The 22,573-nt window shown below is 55.1% G+C and overlaps 1 protein-coding gene across 1 annotated transcript in view; it reads right to left on the reverse strand.

Moving 5' to 3' along the window:
- CCM2 (CCM2 scaffold protein) overlaps positions 1-19,161 on the reverse strand; it is a 45,371-nt gene extending 26,210 nt beyond the window's left edge. Inside the window, exon 1 of the mRNA XM_045089587.1 lies at positions 19,010-19,161. Within this exon, the coding sequence (XP_044945522.1) occupies positions 19,010-19,039 (30 nt within the window). The 5' untranslated portion in view covers positions 19,040-19,161. The remainder of the gene's footprint in view (positions 1-19,009) is intronic.
- Between the last annotated feature and the right edge of the window lie 3,412 nt (positions 19,162-22,573).

The raw sequence follows: 22,573 nt of genomic DNA on the forward strand, positions 1-22,573 counted from the left end.
TGGACACAGACATCTTTCTCCAAGCCGCCCCCACGCAGCAGGACCGGGTGGCCCTGGCCTCTACACGGCCACTGAGGCAGGTGCAGAGCGGACCGTGGGACAGGCACGCCTACGGGACACCCCAGTGGCGCCCCCCCAGCCAGGCGGCCTACTTTCACAGATGTCGCGGTCGCCCAGTGGGTGAGAAAAAGCAAGGCCAGTGAGCGCACGGGCAGACGCCGCATTCAAGACACAGGGGTAGACACGCGGCCCTTGCGGGTGTCTGGGGAGGGCTGTGGCCCCTGCGGGCGTCTGGGGAGGGCTGTGCCCCCAGACGCAGCGGTGACACACAAGTAAATACAGAAAAATAATTAAAAACTCTAGAAAACCAAAGTTGGTCCTCACAGACACAAGCTGTGTGATACTACGGCACGGCCTGGTTCTGAACACTGGACACAGCAAGACAACAACTGCGGAAGCACAGATCCTGTGGCAGAAATGACACGTCCTGCTTGGTCGGACTGCACACGCAGAACACAGACCAGCCCAAGGGGCCGGGCGCACGCACTGCTCCGGGTGTCTCTGCATCTAAGAAATCCATGGTTTTCGGGTTTTTTTTTTTAGACTTTATTCATTCATTTTAGAGGGAGGTAGAGCACGAGCTGGGGGGATGGTGGTGGAGAAAAGCAGACTCCCCCATGAGAAAGGAGCCCGATGTAGGACTCGATCCCAGGACCCTGAGATCATGACCTGAGCCAAAGGCAGACGCTCAACCCACTGAGCCACGCTGGTGTCCCCAGACATGCGTGCTTTAAAAAAGAGAGATCATGCAGGATGCCTGGGTGGCTCAGTTGGTTAAGCGGCTGCCTTCGGCTCAGGTCATGATCCCAGCGTCCTGGGATCGAGTCCCACATCGGGCTCCTTGCTCGGCGGGGAGCCTGCTTCTCCCTCTGTCTCTAGCCTGCCACTCTGTCTGCCTGTGCTTGCGCTCTGTATCTCTCTCTCTCTCTCTCTAACAAATAAATAAAATCTTAAAAAAAAAAGAGAGAGATCATGAATTCAAACTGAGAATTCTAATTCGAAATGAATCTACCAGGATCTTCCTTTATGTCACCTTTATGCTTGTGTCTTTTCTCTTACGTGAATGATCTTAGTTCTAGACGACCTGGCTGGCCAGCAGCCCCCAGCACCGGTGCTGTTCATGGTCCACACAGTTCTGGGGGGCAGGGGGCTAGGCGGGGAGCTGGGAAGCAGGAGTCAGGTCTCAGCACCCCGCACAGCCACCTCCTCAGCGCCTCGCGTCTGCAGCTCTGTTCTGTGTGGGGATAAGGTGACCACAGCTGGACCTGCACCACCTTCCAGCCTCAGATGCCACTCCAAGGAGGGAAGACAGGTTCTGATCCTCTTAAACACCCTTATAATTAGGAAGTCAAGGGGCACCTGGGCAGCTCAGTGGGTTATACCCAGATGCCCCTAGAGTTTTGTTTTTTATTTTTTCTTTTTAAGAAATTAATTGACAGATGGGCACCTGGGTGGCTCAGTGGGTTAAGCCGCTGCCTTCGGCTCAGGTCATGATCTCAGGGTCCTGGGATCGAGCTCCACATCGGGCTCTCTGCTCAGCAGGGAGCCTGCTTCCTCCTCTCTCTTTGCCTTCCTCTCTGCCTACTTGTGATCTCTCTCTGTCGAATAAATAAATAAAATCTTAAAAAAAAAAAAAGAAATTAATTGACAGGGGCGCCTGGGCGGCTCAGTGGGTTAAAGCCCCTGCCTTTGGCTCAGGTCATGATCCCGGGGTCCTGGGATCGAGCCCCGCATCAGGCTCTCTGCTCAGCAGGGAGCCTGCTTCCCTTCCTCTCTCTCTGCCTGCCTCTGCCTACTTGTGATCTGTCTGTCAAATAAATAAGTAAAATCTTAAAAAAAAAAATTAACTGACAAAACTGACAAAAGGTTTAAAAGGGAAAGAAGAAAGTGAGGAGCCAGTGGATGAAAGTGGACACAGGCTCCGACCCGCGGTCTGAGCTCTCCAGGGCTCACGGCACTGATGGACCCCGGCGCCCCCACTCCCCCAGTAAAACTAGCTCAGCACAAACCCACGAGAAATGGGGTGAGTGTTCCGTGTAGAACCTGTGTCATCTGTCACCCACCACACATCCTCATCTCGGCCAGAAAAGCCAGGTGAAATGCTTCCTCCTTGCCCTCTGGTCAAAGCTGTCAAAGCGACACTGTTCCTTAACAACGGCCCAAGGTGAATAGGAACGAGCCGCACCCGTGGCCTGCGGACGCTCAGGTGGCCCCAGCTCAGATAAGGGACAGCTCTGGAGGGGAACATCTCAGGAAGGGGACCGCTGGGGCTGGGAGCGGGGGGAGCAGTGCAAGCCGCGGGGCAGCCGCCTCTGCAGGAAATGCTATTTCAGGTCCCACTGGCACCGAGGGTGCTCACCAGCGCGTATTTCTGGGGCTTTTCAACCAGGAAGCAAGGACATGAGCTTTCCGTGTGGAAGAGACCCTTAGGAGCGCAGCCTGACACTTCCAGCTCAAACTTGGGATTCCAGAGTTATGGGTTCCCTCCTTCCAGATGCTCTGCCCTGTGTCCCATGCTGGCACTCCGTGTGTAAGGATGCTAACTACACAGACACTGCGTCCGAAAACCTACAAGACAGTTGCAAGATAACAGTATCACTATTATTACTAATATGATTACTGAAAACAATCTGGGGCTTTTTGGTACTTCTTGTCCTCAGTGTAAATCCCGCTGGGGCTGTGCTGTCACATGTCTATGATCTCATTACTTGAAATAACTCTTCTCTGAGGGGTTATGCCTTTGTGTAGCTTTATGCCATTTTTAATACTTTTTTAAAAAAGATTTTATTTATCTGACAGACACAGATCACAAGTAGGCAGAGAGGCAGGCAGAGAGAGAAGCAGGCTCCCTGATGAGCAGGGAGCCCGATGTGGGGCTCAACCCCAGGACCCTGGGATCATGATCTGAGCTGAAGGCAGAGGCTTAACCCATTGAGCCACCCAGGCGCCCCTAAGTGACATTTTAAGAAGCTTTTACTCCATCTGCAATATTATAAAACATAACATGGTTGCACAGGCACGAACCCTATGCTCAGAGGTCACATCGTCCTGGCCTCCGGGTAACCGTTTAAAAACCAACAGAGTGAATACCGGCTCATGCATGTCCTGGAGCCTGCTCATGGGACCCAAGGGACCCCCGTGGCCGCCTGGCCCCAAACCCCACCATGTGGACGAAGCATAGCTTGGAGAACCTGTGCCCTGCACACAGAGTAGGGCCACAACACACAGACCATGTCCTGTTCTTGCCACTGTGTCCTTGGGGTAGGTCTCTGGGAAGTGGGATGCTGGGTCAGTCAACACACCAGGTGAGCCAGGTGCCACCCTTATGCCCTGCCTGGGATTGCACAGGCCCTTTCCCTCAAGCCTGACCAGCTCGGGGGTTTCTGCGGCCCTAGGGAAACAGGTGGCCCCAAGTGATCTGAATTTGTGTCTCTGGCTATCAAGAGTCTGTCGGTTTCCCTTTTTAGAAGCATCTTATTTAGGGACATTTACTTTATGTTTTATAAGGTGCAGATAATGTTTTCTTGATACATCTTTTTACTTTGCTTGTGCTTATGTGGTCAGGTCTTTTTGTCTTTCCTTTTATGGGTTATTTATTTTTATTTATTTGTTTTTATTTACATTCCAGAGCCCATTTGTTGCTCATCCTGGTGTCCAATACGAAGGAAGGACCCATTTCACCCTTTTCTGTACGGTGACCCAGGTTCCCCATGCCACTCACGAAGAGTCAGATCTCCCCACTCTCCTGCACACTCGGCTCCTCGCAGAGCGGGGCCTAGTTCTAACTCTGCCCCTCTGTGCCTGCAGCTTCGCACAGAAGAACCCCACACCGGCCGGCAAGGGAATGGCCACTTTGGGCCTGTTCCCGAGTTGCTCTTCTTTTCCACGGTTTTCTCGTTCTTGCTTGCTCGTAGCTCAGGGAAGCTTCCGCTCAAGTAGACCGGTTCCAGAGAAGAGCCTGGTGGCCTTTTCACTGGGATCATAAATTAATTTGGGGGGAACAGACCCAGTCATGAGGCCGCCAATCCCAGCCAAACACGAGATGTCTCCCCACTTCTTCTAACCTGTTTTTCCGTGTTTTGGGAGTTTGTCCCACAGACATCTCATATGTTCCTGCTAAGTTTACCCTAGAGCACCCACTCACCCTAAGGACCAGGACGTTCTCCTCTGTGATAGGCCAGAGCTCCAGTGGGACAGAGGGACTAGCAAAGCTAGCTGGAGGGGCTGCTGGAGGTGGGCATAGGACATGGCATCTGAGCCAGAGCCCAGCCTGGGGTGCAGGAACTGTGGAGCAGGCTTGGCCCCCAGGCCCCCACACCCCACGCATTCCTGTACTGACATGAAGGCAAGCTATGGTACATCGGGACTTGCTGTTTCTACTGACCCAGGCAACTGGAAGAGAAGCCGCAGGGCATCATGCTCGGGGAGAGTGGCCAGCACCCCTGCAGGGGCCCAGATGCGCTACTGAGCCCATGTCTGCGCCCGAGGTCCCACGTGGCCAGAAGCCATTGTTTCACGGAGCCTGGAAGAGCAGGGCTGCTGGCCCCACAGTGCCGGGCATGGTCTGCCACCTCGGACACTGCCCATGCCTTCTGCAGGAAAGCTGTGCCCTCGGAGAAGCTGGAAATCAGCTTGCCTGCGCATAGCCGTGGTGCCCCATAGGAGCTCTCCTTTGGCCACACAAAGCCAGCACGTGCCGAGGCATGGTGGCCTCCACCAGGCAGGAGTCAGGGCAGACTGGTGGCTTCCAAAGAACCACCTGCGAGGGTCACCTGTCCTTTCTGCACACCTGTGCAGGGCATGCCAGCACAGGCAGAGTGTAAGGTCCTGCTTCCGCAGGTCACCCGAGAGCCAGCTGGACAGCACCATGGAGAGCTCAGCACGCGAGGCCAGGGCTGCGGCCACGGCCACCATGGAGAGAGGACACCCAGCACCTTACAACCTCTTGGGACACACTGCATCCACATGTGGGCCTTTGGCTGCTTCCTCCCAGCGCGGCCAAATGCCTGCGCACTCCTCAGCAGAAGGATAGGCAGCGCTGAGGCCAAGCCCCACGACTTCCAGCTGCCTGGGACCAGCCTCACTGCTGCCAGGAGCTCTGGCAACAGCCGGGCCTAGCTCAGGCCTCCCCAGCACCCATCTTCTTCCAACCTCCTGACCCCAGAGCCGCCCCTGCTGCTGTGAGCCAAACACACAGAAACCAAAGGAAGAGCATCGTGGGGGGAGGAGCGCCCCCAGAAGGAGGGGTGAGGGAAAGGAGCGCCCCCAGAGGGAGGGGTGAGGAGCAACGTCCAGAACAAAGGCAGGGACCGGTCAGCCCAGTTCTGACGAGTCCCCCACCTCATGCCGGCAAGGGAAAGCCTGGCCAGCGGCGCCCAGCAGGAGAGGGAGGGCTCCTTCCCCGAGGGACACAGCTGGCGGTGTCCGTGAGCAGGGGCCATGCGTGCTGCACGCAGAGGGCGGCCCTCCTACCCTGCACCCCACACCTCGGCCTTGGCCCCGCCACCGGCACTGCAGACCCTGGAGCTCTCCGCCACCACGCCCAGGGGTGGGGCCACACAGGCTCCTCCTCGGAGCGCGTGCCCGCCGGGCCGGCTAGCGCCTGGCCAGCGAGCACCTGCGTGTGCTAAAGGGAACCCGGCTGGTGAGAGCATGGCCTGGGCCTGACCCCACGGAGACGGGCGCCCCGAGGGAGACCAGCAGGAGAGCGTGTGAAAAGCTGGCGCGCCCGGCGACCGGGCAGTGAGGGCGACAGGGCCGCGCGGCAGACACGCACAGACTCCCAGCAGCTGCGGGCCGCCTGCGTTAACGTGCTGCCGGTACACGGGAGCGCCAGGTACTCCTCCTGCAATTCCTCCTTGTGAAGTTCTCACGAAATAAAGAGTGGTAGAGACGCATGGAAACAGCGCTCGTCCCACAAGACTGCACACGCCAGGACCCGCGTGACGCAGGCCGAGACGTTTGCCACTGCGAAAGAACTTGCCCCCGGGGGTCAGAGAAAAGGGCAGTAAAGCACATGAGAAAAACAAACGGAAGACCCATCAGAGGTGCCCCCCTCCTGCTGCGGCCAAGACCCAGCCACGGAGGAAGAAGGAGGTGAGGCCATGATGTGGGCCAGCGTCCAGGGCGGCCAAAAGGGTCACATCGTGCCCCCCCTCAAAACACCTTGCCACTGGGAGCCAAGCACAAGCGTCTTAGGACACGCACAACCCTGACATGTGCAAAGAGCTCTGGAAATGAAGGTTCCCACGCAGGGAACTTCTGGCGCCTGCATACACCAGGTGATAAGATACCAGTGACAGGACTTTCTGCCCCTGGTGACTACAGCAAAGTTCCAGCTCTAAGAATGAACTCAGGAGAGCATGCGATGTAGACACACAAGGGCCATAGATGTCTCTGTGTAACAGGTGTCAAAACAGCAGAATCTTTTTAAGGGGTATGGATAACCAGTAACCCTGGCTCTTCACCCCCCCCTCCAGGATAAAGAACTGTTCCTGATACTTAATCAGGTGCGATCCGTCACCTTGTCTCTATCCCTGCCGGATGTAGCTACAGAAATCTGTGCAGGCCAATAAACACACGCCAGCAAGAGTGGCCAGGGTAGGCCCTACTTAACCACATGACAAAGTTCAAGCAACAAGGGGATGGAGAAGGTGGGGTGGGCCCTTTGGAGAATCTACTCACTCTGCATAGTGCACATCCTGACCCACCACCCTGTGCTCCTTCCTACAACACTCGGGTCTATCTTATAGCAGTAAGCCTCCCCAAACATGGTAAAGGAGTTTCAGGAAAGCGGCAACAACTCCCCAGAAAGCACTGGACCCAGTGGGCACTAAACATGTATCTGAAATAAATGAGGTCAAGGAAGTAAAACCATGTATGTGTACAGAAAAGTAGACACATGTAGGAAAGTGATCTGAAAAGCTCTAATAATAGTTGTTCCTGGTAGAGAGGATTATTTTCTTCATTTTTTCTTGATTATACTTTGCTATTTTTCTAAGCTGTAAATGTATTTTTTTTTTTAGTAAGGAAAAATCTTAAGTTCATTTTGGAAAATAAAATCCAAAATTGTTAGCAAATACCATTTCATCTATTGGGTTGGCAAGTATTCAACAATCTGGTAATGTGTCACGTGAGCAAGGATATTTTAAAACCCGCATTCTGATAAGTGACTATTTGGAATACAAACGGGCACTACTGTGGAGAACAATTTATCAGTGTGTACTAAAATTACAAATGTACATAAAGCTTCCTAATAATGGCATTTTCAGGGCTTAATCCTATAGATACACGTACACACCGGAAAGCTTAGCAGACAGCTCATCTCTGCATTTTGTGTGAGAGCAAAAGGGCGACATAAAATTCTATGAACAGGCTACTGTTGAAATGAATTGGACCAATCCATAAGGAAAAACGCCACCAAGCCCCAGTGAGGACTAAAGAAACTGCATATGTATAATGCAAGATCTCTAAAACACCGTCAAGAAGAAATAACCCAAAAGAGGTCCCTAGTCTCCTAACAGAAATAACACCTCCACAACAATGAGCACACCTATGGGCAGATCTTGGTTCCTAGATACCATTTCCACTGAAAGCAACCAGGCTCCTCGGACTAATGTCTGGTTCCAGACGGGCCGGGGCAGGAAAGCAAGAGAATAGCCTAGAACATCTTGGAGCAAATGTAACCGAGAGCTCAGGGTACTGGGGACTAGTCAAAAGTCACCGGCCACATGCCAACGTGAATACACTGAACAGAACTGAACTGCCCTTAAAAATAGTTACGATGGTAAACGGTAGGTTATGGGGTTTTGACCGCAATTAAAAATAAAGACACCAGATGGGGCACCTGGGTGGCTCAGTGGGTTAAAGCCTCTGCCTTCAGCTCGGGTCATGATCCCAGGTTCTGGGATCGAGCCCCATGTCAGGCTCTCTGCTCAGCAGGGAACCTGCTTCCTCCTCTCTCTCTCTCCTTGCCTGCCTCTCTGCCTACTTGTGATCTCTGTCTGTCAAATGAATAAATAAAATCTTAAAAAAAATTAAATTAAAAATAAATAAATAAAGACAGACACCAGAGCCAGCCCACAGTGGCTCCCCAACATCAGGCCCTCCGCTCAGCAGGGAGTATGCTTCTCCCTCTCCCTCTGCCCCTTTCCCCACTAGTGCGTGTGCGCTCTCTCTTGCTCTCTCTCTGAAATAAATAAAATAAAATAAAGCAGAAACCTGGCTGGGGCACATGGGTGGCTCAGTTGGTTGAGCATCTGTCTCCAGATTTCACCTCAAGTCATGATCTCAGGGTCATGGGATCAAGCCCCAGGTCAGGCTCTGCACTCAGTGGGGAGTTGGCTTGGGGCTCTCTCCTCTCCTTCTACCCTGTATGCTCACTCTCTCTCATAAATAAATCTTAAAAAGAAAAATGCAGAAACATGGCAACTGGTGAGTCAGCTTCACCAGGAATGGAGCAAACAGACCTTGATCAGCAAGTCTGGGTACAGTTTGTGAATCATGTGGCAATACAGGATTGATGTGACTTTCCTGACTGAATGGTCTGAGGACAGTGGTCCTTGTATCAAGAAAACACACGCTGTGGGCGCCCGGGTGGCTCAGTCGGTTAAGCATCTGCCTTCAGCTCAGGTCATGATCACAGGGTCCCAGGATCAAGCCCTGCACTGGGTTCCCTGCTCAGTGGGAAACCTGCTTCTCTCTCACTCTAATGCTCCCCCTGCTGGTGCAGTCTCTCTCTCTCTAATAAATAAATAAAATCTTTTAATTAAAAAAAAGAAAGCACACACTGAAGGAAGAAGGGTCATGGAACATCATGTCTGCAATTTTTTTTTTTCCTTGTCTGCAATTTTTTTTTTAAGATTTTTACTTACTTATCTGTTTATTTGAGAGAGAGAGCACGAGCAGGGGGAGGGAGAGGGAGAAGCGGACTCCCTGCAGAACAGAGAGCCTGACATGGGGCTTGATCCCAGGACCCTGAGATCATGACCCGGGCTGAATGCAGACACTTAACTGACTGAGCCACCCAGGTGTCCCAAGCAATTGCTTCTTAAATGGGTTAGAAATGGTAATACTTGGGAATCTGGGTGAAAGGTTTCTGAGTACCCTGTGCACTCTTCATGCAACTTCTTTGTAAACTTAACACTGTTTCTATACAAAAAGGTAAAAATTCAATTGTCTACAGCAAAACTAATACTGTTGGCTTGACTGCGCGTGCAGGACTGCCAAGAGCTCTGCAAAGACAGGCGGCGGCAGCCGTGCAGCACTCCTGCCAACCGGCTCCTGCAGCCCACAAGAAAGCACGGCAGGGGCTCACACTGTCTGCGACAGGCGGCAGCTAGCAACACCATGAACCGGCTAGCAACACCATGAACCATACAAGCACTCAACCCAAAAGCAGACCAATGACGGAGGAACAGAGCACAAGAGAAACAGAAAGCAAATGGGGATGTGGCCAACAAACACAAACCTATCAATAATTACACTCGCTTCGAAGCAGAACCGAAAGGTGCAAGTGTCAGACTAGATTAAAAAGGTGTAACAAGGGGCACCTGGGGGGCTCCGTCGGCTGAGCCTCCAGTACTTGGTTTCAGCTCAGGTCATGATGTCAGGGTCCTGGGATAGAGCCCCGGGTCAGCCTGAGCTTCAGCGGGAAGCCTGTTTGTCCCTCTCCCTCTGTCCCTCCCCAACTCGTGCTCACTCACTCTCTCTCTCTCAAATAAAGAAAGTCTTTTTTTTTTTTAAAGATTTTATTTATTTATTTGACAGAGAGAAATTACAAGTACACTGAGAGGCAGGCAGAGAGAGAGAGAAGGAAGCAGGCTCCCTGCTGAGCAGAGAGCCCGATGCGGGACTCGATCCCAGGACCCTGAGATCATGACCTGAGCCGAAGGCAGCGGCTTAACCCACTGAGCCACCCAGGCGCCCCGAAGAAAGTCTTTTTTAAAAAAGAACTCACCACTGGGGCACAGGCTGGCTCAGTTGGTAAAGCACACAACTCCTGATCCCAGGGTTGTGAGTTCAAGCCCCATGCTGGGTGTGGAGCCCACTCAAACACAAATTAAACAAATACGGCAGTGATTTAAAAAGGAAAAAAAAAGGATGAAAAAAATTAAAAATTTAAAAAGGATGAAAATTTTTTAAAAAATTAAAGAAAGGGCAATCCACCATTCTCTGAAAAGACTGAAAACACTGCTCCCTTTTCCAGCTACATGGCTGTGTGAGGCCAGATTTCCTACACACACACATACATACACATGACACACAGCAACAGATTGAACTCAGGCGCAGACAGGACAACCCCACTGTCTGCTGTCCATCCAGACAATAAGGAGAGTCCCACAACCATTACGAGGAAAATAAAAGCAAGCGAGGCGGTACTGCTCTATTAACGTCAAGCGAATAGAACTCAAAACGAGAAACATTACCACAAATAAAGACGGTCATTTCACGATGAAAGAGACTCATTTCAATGAGACATAACGATCCTAGAATGTGTAGGTACTTAACAACAAAACACGTGAAGCCCAAACACACAGAACCACAAGGAGAAACAAATCCGAGACACCTAGAGCTTTGATGACCACTCGCTAAGTAACTGGCAGAGCTGCACGCAGTTCCCCAGGGAGCGGTTTGGCGATGTCTTACGAAGTTCGATACATAGCTACCACATAAATGGCAACTCAGTTATTAGGTATTTACCCAAAAGAAATGGCCACATGTGTCCATGCAATGACCCGTTCACAAATGCTCACAGCTTTCCGCGGGAATACAAGACCCGAGAGCACCTGACGCCCAGCAACAGACCATGGCGTAGACATAAGTAGACTGCCATTCGACATCACGGGTGAGTGAAGGGTCCCTGAACAAAAGAATATGCCCAGCCTGGGGGCGCCAGGGTAGGTCGGGAGTAAGGATCTGCCTCTGACTCAGGTCATGATCTTGGGGTCCTGGGATCAAGCCCGCATTAGGCTCCTTGCTCAGCAGGGGAGTCTGCTTCTGCTTCTCCCTCTCCTGCCCTGCTCACACTCGCCTCTCAAATAAATAAAATCTTAAAAAAAAAAAAGGAGTACGTACTGCCTGAATCCATGTGTGTGAAGTTCTCGAACAGAAATCAATCCCGATGGGCCATCTACAGTGCCAACCATCAGAACAGCGGCTGTCTCGGGGGAGGGGAAGGCATCCTAGGAGGCACCTTCTGAGTGATGACAATGGTCTGTTTCTTGGCAGGGCTTCCGGATGCACAAGTGTACACAGCTGTTAAAACTTAGCTAATGTACTTCTAAGATGGGTATGTTTCAGTCTGTGTAACTTTTATAGCAAAAGAAAACCGGAAACGATATTGAGCCCCAGCTACTGACAAGAGTGCTGAAGCACCCAGACCGGAGTGGAATCGTGTCCGTAACTGACCCTGAAATGCACCAGAGAGGCACGGCGAGGGTTCGGGCGGGCTCAGAGGTACACGGGTAGGTGTGCATAACAAATGTTAATGGCAGAATCTATGTGGTAGGTGGACAGGGATTTGCTGTAAAATCCTTTCAACTCTGCTGGATTCAAGAAGGTTCACAATCAAATGCTGGGGGGCGGACTGCACAGTCTTCTTCCACGGAGGAGGCTAAAGATTCAATCCTGGGGGAGAGGAGCCTTCTTCTTTTTTTAATAGATTTTATTTCTTTATTTGACAGGGAGAGATAGAGGGAGCACAAGCGGGAGGAGGGACAGAAGGAGAGGGAGAAGCAAGCTCCCCGCCTAGCTGGGAGCCCGATGCAGGGCTCCATCCCAGGACCCTGCAATCACCACCGGAGCTGAAGTCAGAAGCTTGGCCAACTGAGTCACCCGAGCATCCCAGAGAGGAGGCCTAATGGGACCTGGCATGGGCCTGACCTCCACATAGGAAGGTTGGGTCGGTTTCAGCTACTGTTACACCGCAGAATGTACACGGGTGACAGTCATTGAGAGGGACATGTCTCCTGGCAGTTAGACCTGGGACATTTGCTGACATGTGACCAGCAGGGTGAGAGACCTGCCACATGGTCTGTCCAAGTATTAGATTCATAAACTGCATCCCCGCCAGGTAGACAGTGAGGGAAAATGGAATGTTCTAGAGCACCCAGGACTGCAGAGTTAATGGTAAGGACACACAGGAGGCACACTGGCTTGTGGGTCCAACCGTGCGGGGAACTGCAGTAAAGAAGTAAGTGTCTTTCTCCCCAGAGTCATGAGTGGCAGCAGGTGAATCAGCAGGTCCCACACGAGGGAGCAGCTCCACACAAAAGGACAAGAGTTCGCTCGTCCACACCCACGGTGCTCCCTTTCAGAATGCAAGGATCCTTCCCGCCTCCAGGTTACAAGACACCCACCTTCCTAAGCCTCAAACAAAAGCCTAAATCCCCACGTCCGGCTGCACTTGATGAAGCAGATTAGTCCCACTGCATGCATCCAATCCCCACAATCAAATGTCTTAATTCTTGGCACAAGCCCGGCCAAAAAACACCACTATTCAGGCATGCTTAGGAGGAAAAAGTAACATTTCTGGCCAGCAGAGCACAACACAGGTCGTCCTGTGTCCCTGAGCAGCCTGTCTGTGCGTCAGGTGACCATGGAGACCAGGTGCTCAGAACCTCTGGGTGAACCGAGACCAATTCCCCCCAACATGGTCCTTGCACAGGACTCCCGCCACACCTCCCCGATCTCCAGGCTTTGCCTCCAAACAACCTGAGTCTGCTTTCACAAAGCCAGGGACCAGGCAGCACACACACACGGTTCTCCCTCAGCCTGGACGCCCCAGATCCAGGTGTGGCAGGGCCGGTGCCCGCACCCCCGAGGCCTCTCCTGGGTGTGGGAACAGCGTCTCCTCCCCTTGTCCTCATGTGGTCATCCCTCCGTGCGTGTCTGCACCCCGACGTCCTCCTCTGATGAGGATCCCAGTCACACTGGGGCAGAGCCTGCCCTAGTGACCTTGTTTTGCCTCAATCAGCTCTTTAAGAGCCCTCTCCAAGTACAGTCCCTTTCTGAGGTCCCGGGGAACCTCGGGGCTTCACCCTGTGGATTTGGCGGGGAAAGGTTCGGCCCAGAGCACGTGGGGAGCAGCGGTAGACAAGGAACAAGCTGCGGTGCACCGAAGGTATTAGAAGTTGGGGCAAAGAAGCTTTATTTAAGGATTTTCTCTACGCTTGTCCTTGATGCCTTCACAACAAAAGGGGTTTGCCATTTGCTCTCATCAAAGTGCGCTTTCTCTGAACTTCCACTCTCGTGGGTCCTCCGAGCCCCACTTCCAGCTGTGACCACAGAGCTCATCTGTGTCCCCACATCTGGTCCTGGCACTCGGTTAGCACCAGGGAAGAGCTGTTACAGGGAGCAACAAACAGCCCAGCAGCTTCCGCCCCACCCCACCCCCCGGCCCAGGGCCCTCCCAGCACCTCGGGGGCCCCGGCTCCTGAACAGCACGCACACGGGCCAATGTGGGGCGAGCTGGCGCCCACTGCATCCCCTTCTCCCACGCCATGTGGGCACCTGCTCTCCAAGCAGGATGCAGCGGCCCCAGCCCTGCTTCGCATGGCACAAAGCATGTCCTGGGCACTGGGATAAGGGAACAGGAGGGTCTCACGCTGCTGGCTCCACAGGACTTAAGGGTGGCAGCTGACTCCCCACAGAGTGGGGATGAGCCAGGTTGGTGGGGCCGAGAGGAAGGAAGACGCAGGAGAGCCACAGGGACCGCGGTCACCAAGCCCATCGCTACAGAAGGCGCTGGTCCCCGACCTCACAGGCACAGTGCTGATGGCTCCCCTCGCTTCACAGCGGTCCACTTGGTGGTACCATCTCTGAAAGAAATGTGTTTCTCTCCAGGATGTTCCTCCTGAGTGATGTTCCGAGCCATAGCAAAGAGGCACCGTGAGTTTTGGGCCACTGGCACGGCGAGCGGGTCATGGGGTCTGGAGGCGGCGGGGACTCTACAGTTCTTCACATTGGAAACTAATAAATACAGGTACGATGGAAACAGCGACTCTCCAAATCAGAGAGGACACCTTTGTCTCCCAATGTCAGGCATGTCTCATGACTGCTGGCCTCCCTGGGCTCGTCCGCTGGCTGCTGGGCCTACGGTCCCTGCCCGGCACCTCCCAGCTCGGTGGCACTACATGGTCACCCAAGAGTCCCTGTGAAACTGACTGAGAGGCAAGACAAAACAAGGCACAGGGGCGCCTGGGTGGCTCAGTGGGTTAAGGGTTAAGCTGCTGCCTTCAGCTCGGGTCATGATCTCAGGGTCCTGGGATTGAGTCCCGCATTGGGCTCTCTGCTCAGCGGGGAGCCTGCTTCCTCCTCTCTCTCTCTCTCTGCCTGCCTCTCTGCCTACTTGTGATCTCTCTCTGTCAAATAAATAAATAAAATCTTTAAAAAAAAAGAAAAAAAAAACAAGGCACAGACCCCAAAGTCCCTGTGTTACCCCATGTTACAACTGTGACATGTCATGACTGACCATTGCTTTTTGTGGTTCTTTTTTTTTTATTTTATTTATTTGACAGACAGAGATCACAAGTAGGCAGAGACGCAGGCGGGGGCGGGGAGGGGAGCAGGCTCCCCCCGAGCAGAGAGCCCAATGCGGGGCTCGATCCCAGGACCCTGAGATCATGACCCGAGCTGAAGGCAGAGGCTTAACCCACTGAGCCACCCAGGCGCCCCCTGACCGTTGTTTAATGGGAGAGAAGAGAGTAAAAAACTCACAGTGCATTGCTTATATGAAGTACCATTTCCTTAAATTCTCATTTCAGCTATACACACACACACACACGCCTGTGGAGAAGGCTGCCTGACATCTGGAGGCAAAGGTGTAAAGACACTGGTCCAGCCAAGCCCCCAGTTCCTCACAGACACCACCTGATGGAAGGTCCAGCAGCTACCGGAGCTGACGGCCAAGGGCCCATAACTTGGGGGGCTGTTTTCTCCCCACTTTTTATATGAAAACTCAAAAATTCACACAAGTGAACAGAATAATGGATGAGGAAGACCCATGACCAGAGCATTCCACTATCTCCCCTCTGTTTTGTTTCTTGTCTGGGTAAAGCCAGTCTCAGGCATCCCACCATTTTACCTATAAACAGGTCAGCATGGAGGTCTACCAGCTCAGAATTCAGCCACACGTAATACGGACATTATATGCCACAATATTAGCAATAACTCCCTGCTACTACCTAACACCCAGGCCTACATTTCCAGAGTACCTTATAGCCTTTCTTTATTTACATTTATAGAAAGCACAATAAAGTCACCCAACGTAAAAATATTTAACCATTCAGGATGAAAGCCCAGCCGCCGGAGGGGTAACCAGCAGCAGCAGAAGCCGGGCCCGAACCGCACAGAGGCCTGGTGGTGACCTCCCATGGCCTGGGGTCCTCATCTAGTCAAGCATACAGTCCAACTCATGCGTACACCTAAGCTTCTCACAAAAAAGAATTACATCCTGACAGAACAGGGTCAGAACTCACGGAACTTGGGTCCATTTTATAAGGTGGCAACATTATTCTCCAAACCCCAAATCAGGACTTGTGGTCTGAGACATAGCAGTCACTCTGGGGACATGTGGCGGGGAGAGTGGCCCCCCGTGGTCACTCCTACTCCCCAGGCCCCATGCCTGTAGCAGCCAGTGGACTTGCTGGTGCACACACACGCATCCCCCAGATGTACCAGGATCGGCTCCTCCCACTACCTCATCACCCAGAACTTTCCATGGGACATTACAGGGGCTCTGGTCACCCTCATCCTATGTGCCAGGGTAGCCTAAGAAAGGACAGGGCCGGGGGCACCTGGGTGGCTCAGTCAGCTCAGCAGCCTACCCCTGATTTCGGCCCATTTCATCATCTCAGAATGGTGAGATCAAGCCCCGTGTCAGGCTCTGTGCTGGGCATGGAGTCCGCTTAGGATTCCCTCTCCCTCTCCTCCTGCGCTGCTCAAGAAAGAAAGAAAGGACGGAGCTGTGCCTGGGGCCGCAGCTCACCGCCTCCGGTGCTGAGGAAATAACAGGCCACATTACAACACACCTGAACAACTGCCCAAGAAAGCCCAAGCACAAGTGCCTGAAGGCCTGAAGAGGCCTAACCGTCCTCAGCTTTAAAGGTTAAATCTGGGGCGCCTGGCTCACTGGCTCAGTACAGATGCGACTCTGGATCTCGGGGTCATGAGTTCAAGCCCCATGATGTGCCGAGAGCTTACTTTAAAAAAAATTAAAATAGAAATTAAAAATAAAGGTTAAAACTGCAATGTTGAGGGGTGCCTGGGTGGCTCAGTGGGTTAAGCCGCTGCCTTCGGCTCAGGTCATGATCTCGGGGTCCTGGGATCGAGTCCCATGTCGGGCTCTCTGCTCAGCAGGGAGCCTGCTTCTCTCTCTCTCTGCCTGCCTCTCTACTTGTGATCTCTCTGTCAAATAAATAAATAAATAAATCTTAAAAAAAAAAACCCTGCAATGTTGAGAGAGCTAACCTGAAGAGAAATTTAAATGTCTAAACTGTACTTTCTGGGTGCCTGGGTGGCTCAGTTGGTTAAGAGGCTGCTGCCTTCGGCTCAGGTCGTGGGTCTGGGTCCCGGGATCGAGTCCCACATCGGGCTCTCTGCTCAGCGGGAAGCCTGCTTCTCCCCCTCCCTCTGCCTGCCTCTCTGCCTACTTGTGAGATCTGTCAAATAAATAAATAAATAATCCTTAAAAACAAAATAGCAAACTGTACTTTCTTTCGAAAATGTTATTTATTTGACAAAAAGAGCATGCACAAGCGGGGGAAGGGGGTGTGCAGGGCGGATCGTAGAGGGAGAAGCAGGCTCCCCACTGAGGAGGGAGTTCGATACAGGACTCCATCCCAGGACCCTGGGATCATGACCTGAGTCCAAGGCAGACGCTTAACCCACTGAGTCCCTCAGGTGCCCCCAAACTGTACTTTCATAAAACTATTAGATCATTATTTCTGCTATTTTAGCTTGAATTTGGGTATAACTTTTAAAATAGATCAATCTGGTTAACATAAGCACCAAGGGTCATGAGCTGGCGGTGACCTCACACTAAACGGAGAAGCAGAGCAGAAAGGCTCTGACTGCTTGAGACTGGCAAAGAGCAAGAAGGAAAGTGTGCTAAGTTGTGGCCTGAATAGGAATTCCCGCCCCAGAGCTGTCTGCTGGCCTGCCTATGGGAAAATGAGCTAGGGCAGGGGCCTAATACAGAGAAAACACAGAACTCTTGTGTTAGGCAATCATGTAACAAGTGATTATCTTCTCTAACAGACACAATGACATTCATCATTAACCTTCTCTAGGCCTAAATCTTCACACGGCCCCCACTTCAAAAATTCTTGAGTTTCACTGGCTTCTCACTTCTATTTCAGGAATGTCCCACTGATTCTTCATTTCTCCCAACGTCGCTGAATATTCTAATGTTTCTACCAAACCTCATAGAGGGCTCTGAAGTCCGTCAGTCTATCCCATGCTTCTTATCACAGAACCAGGTTAGCCTCCGTGGGAAGGGAGGGACCCTGCTCAGCCAGCCCCGCCTGGTCTGAGTGTGGAAGATGCTTTGAGGCCAAGACTGGTGACCCGCTGGGCCAGGAGCAACGCTGGCAGCCCAGAGCGCTGGGGACAGGCCATCTCCTGTGCGGGTCCTGGCCCACCTGCCTGCAGCAGGGAAGGAGGCCGTGGAGTGACTTTCTTCTGGAGCCTTCTACCGGCTGTGGCAGAAACATTCAACTCAGCTCTCCCCTTCAGGTTGGGCAGCATCTCTCCGCTGTCTAGCGCCTGCAGGCTGAATCACTTTCTCGGGCTGTTTTCCAGACTTGGGTATCTGCAGCTGGTACCACACTTTAATTAGACATAACACAACACGTTGCCGATATAACACAACAAGGAGGAAAGAAAGTGAGGGAAAAGCACCCCCCGATCCGTGGAGGGCCACCGGGGCCACACAGATTTCAAGCACAACCTTTCAAGAGTGGAGCATCTTGGGAAACAAGGGGATGAGTCCGCTGCCCTCAGCTGGCTCGGGCCAGCACAGGCTGTGCGACCAGAGGACCTACCCAAGCCTGTCTGAGATCTGCACACAGAAGCGCACACTAACGAAACCCAGCGCGTCGTTAAGTGCTCTACCTGAAAGAGAAATTGCGCTCAAACCGTTCTGCACTTCAGTGGCAGCCGAGCTACGACGGTCTCCCGAAACGAGAGTGACGTTATCAGCCACTCCGGACGGTAAGGAAGACCACATCTTGGAAGACCACAGAAACCGAGGAGTCCCCTGAACTATGTCCGAAATGCAGCCGCCGACGGAGCGTGCCCGGAGCGGCGCGGCGGGTCGAGCAGGGCCGAGCGCGGCCGAGCGCGGCGGCCCGGAGGCGCACCGTGCGCGTGTGCGCGGCACCACGAAACCCGAGGCACCGAGCGGCCCCGCTCTGCACGGGGCGGACTCCCCATTGTCTCCCAGACGCCGGCCCCGGAAACTTTCCGGCGCCGCGGCGGGCCGGCCCCTCCGCAGCCCCTGCGCCCTGCGCTGCCGGCCCAGCCATGTGCAGAGCCGGGGTTGGGGGACCCACTGGCCGGAAGGGGCGGAAAGGCGTGGCTCCTTCCTCCCCCGCCGCGCGGCCCGACCGGAGGACCACCTAACCCCATTGTCCCGGGGTTCGTCTCCCGGCCCATCCGCGGAGCCCGACGCCCGCGGCCCAGCGCCGGGCCCGAGCGCGCGGCTCCCCTGGGGAACCCCGGGCTGCCGGCCGCCCTCTACCCCCAAGAGTGTGCGCCCCCGACCGTCCCACGCCTGACTTCACATCTAACCTCCCCCCGTGGGACCGCCCAACTCCCAGCGCCGGCCGGCCGTCAGCGCAACCCCGGGGGAACTCCCAGTCCACCCCCGGCGCCCGCCCCGCCGCCCCGCTCCGGGGTCCAGCCCGACCCCCGCCCGACTCAGGAGCGCCCGCCCTCGCACGCTCACCTTCTTGCCCTTCTTGCCCTCCTCCTCCATGTCGCCGCGAGCGGCCCCCGCGGCCCGGCCCGCCCCGGGAGCCCCGCGCCGCCCGTGGCCGCTACATGCTCGCCCGGCCCCGCGGCCGCCGCCGCCGCCGCCGCCGCTCCAGTGCCTCCCGCCCGCGCGGCCGCACTCTCCGGCCGCGGCCGCCAGGGGACGTCCGCGCCCTGCACCCCACACCCTGCACTTCCGGGCCGAGGAGCGGCCCCGCCCCGCGCCCCGCCCCGCTCCCCGCCCCCATGCCTCAGGGCCGCCGGGAACGCGCCCGCCTGGCCCCGCCCCCTCACGGCCACGGGATCGCGCCTGCCGCTCCCCAACCCCGCCCCACGCCCTTCAGAGAGGACGAGAGCGCGCCTGCCCCGCCCCGGATCCGTCTCCAGCCCGTCAAGGCCGCAAGACCGGCTCCAACTTTTCAATTCTGCCGCCATCTTTAAGGCAGTCAACTTCCCGGCCTGCCTCGCGCTCGGGAAGGCCACGCACAGGCCTACAGGAAATGGAGGGAGGGGCTAGCCAGAAGGTGAGGGGTGTGGCCGGTGGGGAGGGGCCAGTGGGAGGGGGGGCCGGACTCGCGGGAAGGGCTATGGGTAAGGTGAGGGCTTGGCGGGTGGGGAGGGGAGGGCTGGAAGGCGGGGCCTGCGGGACTAGCAGGGAGGCGGGGCGGCGGGGCGGCAGCAAGGTGGAGGACAGGAAAAGAGAAGAGGCAGCGCTGGTGGGAAGAAGGGGGCTATCGGGAAGGGGCGGGGCTGGCGGGAAGGTGAGGGGGGATCTGTGGGGAAGGGGCTAGGCCGGCAGGAAAGGGGGGACCGGATGGGGAAAAGGGCGGGGCTGGCAGGAAGGAGGCGGAGACTACGCGATGGGGCGGGGCCGGTGGGGAGAAGAGGGCCGGGGAGGGACGGGGCCGCAAGACGGGGAGGACCGGCTGGGGGAGGGGCGTGGCCAACAGGAAGACAGGGCGTTGGGCGTGGCCAGTAGGCGGGGCGGGGCCTGCGGGGCAAAGCCCACTCATTTCTGTCTCTCGGTTTGCCCGGCGGTTCCGGGGCCCCCGTGAGGCCCCTTCTAAGACCTGCCCGCGCCAGCGCCCGTCACTCCGACTCCGAGGACGGCGGAGGTGCGGGCACAACGACGCCTGGGCTCTGCCCGAACACACGTGGCCCCTCAGCAGCGCCTGGGACAACCGCCCCTTCACAGCGGAGCCCGGGCGGGCCGCAGGGCTGCCCGCCAGCTGCAGGCAGGAGTCCGCGGCCACTGGCCACGGTGTCGCCACCAGCCGCGCTGCCAGTAAGAGCCTGCGGGCCGCTGGACGGCGGACCGATCCTCGTCTCGGCTTCCGTCTTCCGGCGCTGCTGCTGCGCCGGGGCGCAGCGTGTGACCTCCGGCTCCCGGCGCACTCGCTCCTGCACCGCCCGATGGAGCCCGGCCCTCTGAGCGCTCACCCGGCACCGCAGCGCTGAGCCAACGGGGCCGCTGGGAGGCGGCGCGGCAGGAAAGGGCTTTGCGGCCTGGCTCCGGGAGGTCCTGGGCGGGCACCTGCAAAGTCAGAGGCCTCCTCGGCGCCCGCCTCCCCGCATCGAGCCCAACTCCTTCCAGCTCCTTCCAGCTCCGGCGAGCGCCTTCCTCACGTCCGCAAGGCCGCGCGCCCTGAGCAGCTTTCCCTGCACTCTAGAGGGACAGCCAGCAAGTCCTGCGGGCGCTTCTCCACCTTCGGTGGGCTCCGTTAGCTGGCGAGGCTCTCTCCCACGAAGCTGGATCTCAGCCCTGAGGGTGACGGGGTTTCCTCCCTGGGAGCGTTCTCTCAGCCTTCAGAATGGCAGCTGCTTCTCGTATCTTCAGGATTTTCTTTTCTTTTATTAGGCAATCCCTTGTGACCCTCATCCCCTATGATACTTAACGATTCTTTATATTAAACCTTTCCTGTACTCTGTTTCTGTCTCCTGATTGGACCCTAGTTGATAGTCTCAAGCAGCCCCAAAGAATTCCAACCCCTTTGGCACATAAAGCGGCTGCAGGTGAAACCTTCCACTGGACCTTCTCTGCTCCTTCAAACGCAAGACGGGGCAGTGCGTCTGATACCTAGTCTCCCACCGCTGCACAGAGGCCTGACCATCCCCATCTCCCACTCAGGTGGCGATGCAGCCAAGAACACTACTCCTATTAGCTTGTGTTTTGGGAAAAACCCACTCTCCTCCTCCTCTGTCTCAAAAGAAGTGCTCTCAACCCTTCTTTTTTTGCGGGGGGGGGGGGGGGGGAGATTCTTTCTTACTCATTTGACATTGGGAGAGGGCACAACAGGGGGAGTAGCAGGGAGAGGGAGAAGCAGGCTTCCTGCAGAGCAAGGAGCCCGGTGCAGGACTCGATCTCACAACCCTGAGATCATGACCTGAGCCGAAGACAGAGGCTTAAACAACTGAGCCACCCAGGCGCCCTGCCCTCAGCACTCAGATGTGTGAGGGCTTTCCCCACAACAAGCAATTCTGTGACATCAGCTGGGTGTCCCACACTTGAACTCACTCTGGCACCATCTACCCAGATATGGCATCGGATCCCACAGGTTGAGGGCTCGGTCCCACAAGAACCCACACACACACTTCAGATGCCAACAGCAAGTCCAAGCTGTTACCTGTGCTTCTGACTAACTGGCTATGAATCGGGGTTCCCAAGATCCTCCCTCAGGTTCAATGAGCCTGCTAGAGTGCTCACAGAACTCAGGAGAAGCGTCTACCCACTGATCACCAGTCATCCTAAAAGGACATGATAAAGGGTACAGGGAAACATCCAGATGAAAAAGATGCCAAGGGCAAGGTGTAGGGAAGGGCACATGGAGCTTCCGGGCCCCTCCAGGTGTGCTGCTCAACCAGCACCTCCACGTGCTCGCCAGCCCGGAAATTCTCTGTGCCCCCATACTATCGGTTGGGAGAATAATGAGCACCAACCAAATGAGAATAAGCAAAGGCTATTTGTGCAGAGGCTGCTCTAATGGAGACAGTGCATCCCTTGGATGGGCCGAGGCCCAAAGGCAGGCAGTGGGGGAGAGACTTCGTGGTGGAAAAAGGGGGATTCAGGGGTGCCCTGCTGGGGGCTATGGGGCTGAGGCGGAACAAAAGTGGGCATCGACCGAGTGCTGGCACATCCATCCAGTGGATTGTGCCGGGGTGCTGTGCGGCTTCCCAGGCCATCCCTAGATACAGTGGTCTGAATTCCAGCAGCTGGCCTCCTGGGCTTCCCAGGGTCCTAGGATCAAGTCCCACAATGGACTCCTCGTTCAGTGGGGAGCCTGCTTCTCGCTCTGCCTGCCACACACCACCCCCGCCTCCTTGTGCACTCTGACAAATGTTTTTTAAAAATAAAATAATCTCTGGTGCACCTGGGTGACTCAGTGGGTTAAAGCCTCTACCTTTGGCTCAGGTCTTGATCCCAGGGTCCTGGGATCAAGCCCCACATCAGGCTCTCTTCTCAGCGGGGAACCTGCTTCTCCTCCCCTCTCTCTGCCTGCCTCTCTGCCTACTTGCGATGTCTGTCAAATGAATAAATAAA

The sequence above is a fragment of the Mustela putorius genome, unplaced genomic scaffold (genome assembly GCF_011764305.1).
Source record: "Mustela putorius furo isolate JIRA1106 unplaced genomic scaffold, ASM1176430v1.1 tig00003845_pilon_pilon_pilon, whole genome shotgun sequence".
NCBI classification, from domain to species: Eukaryota; Metazoa; Chordata; class Mammalia; order Carnivora; family Mustelidae; genus Mustela; species Mustela putorius.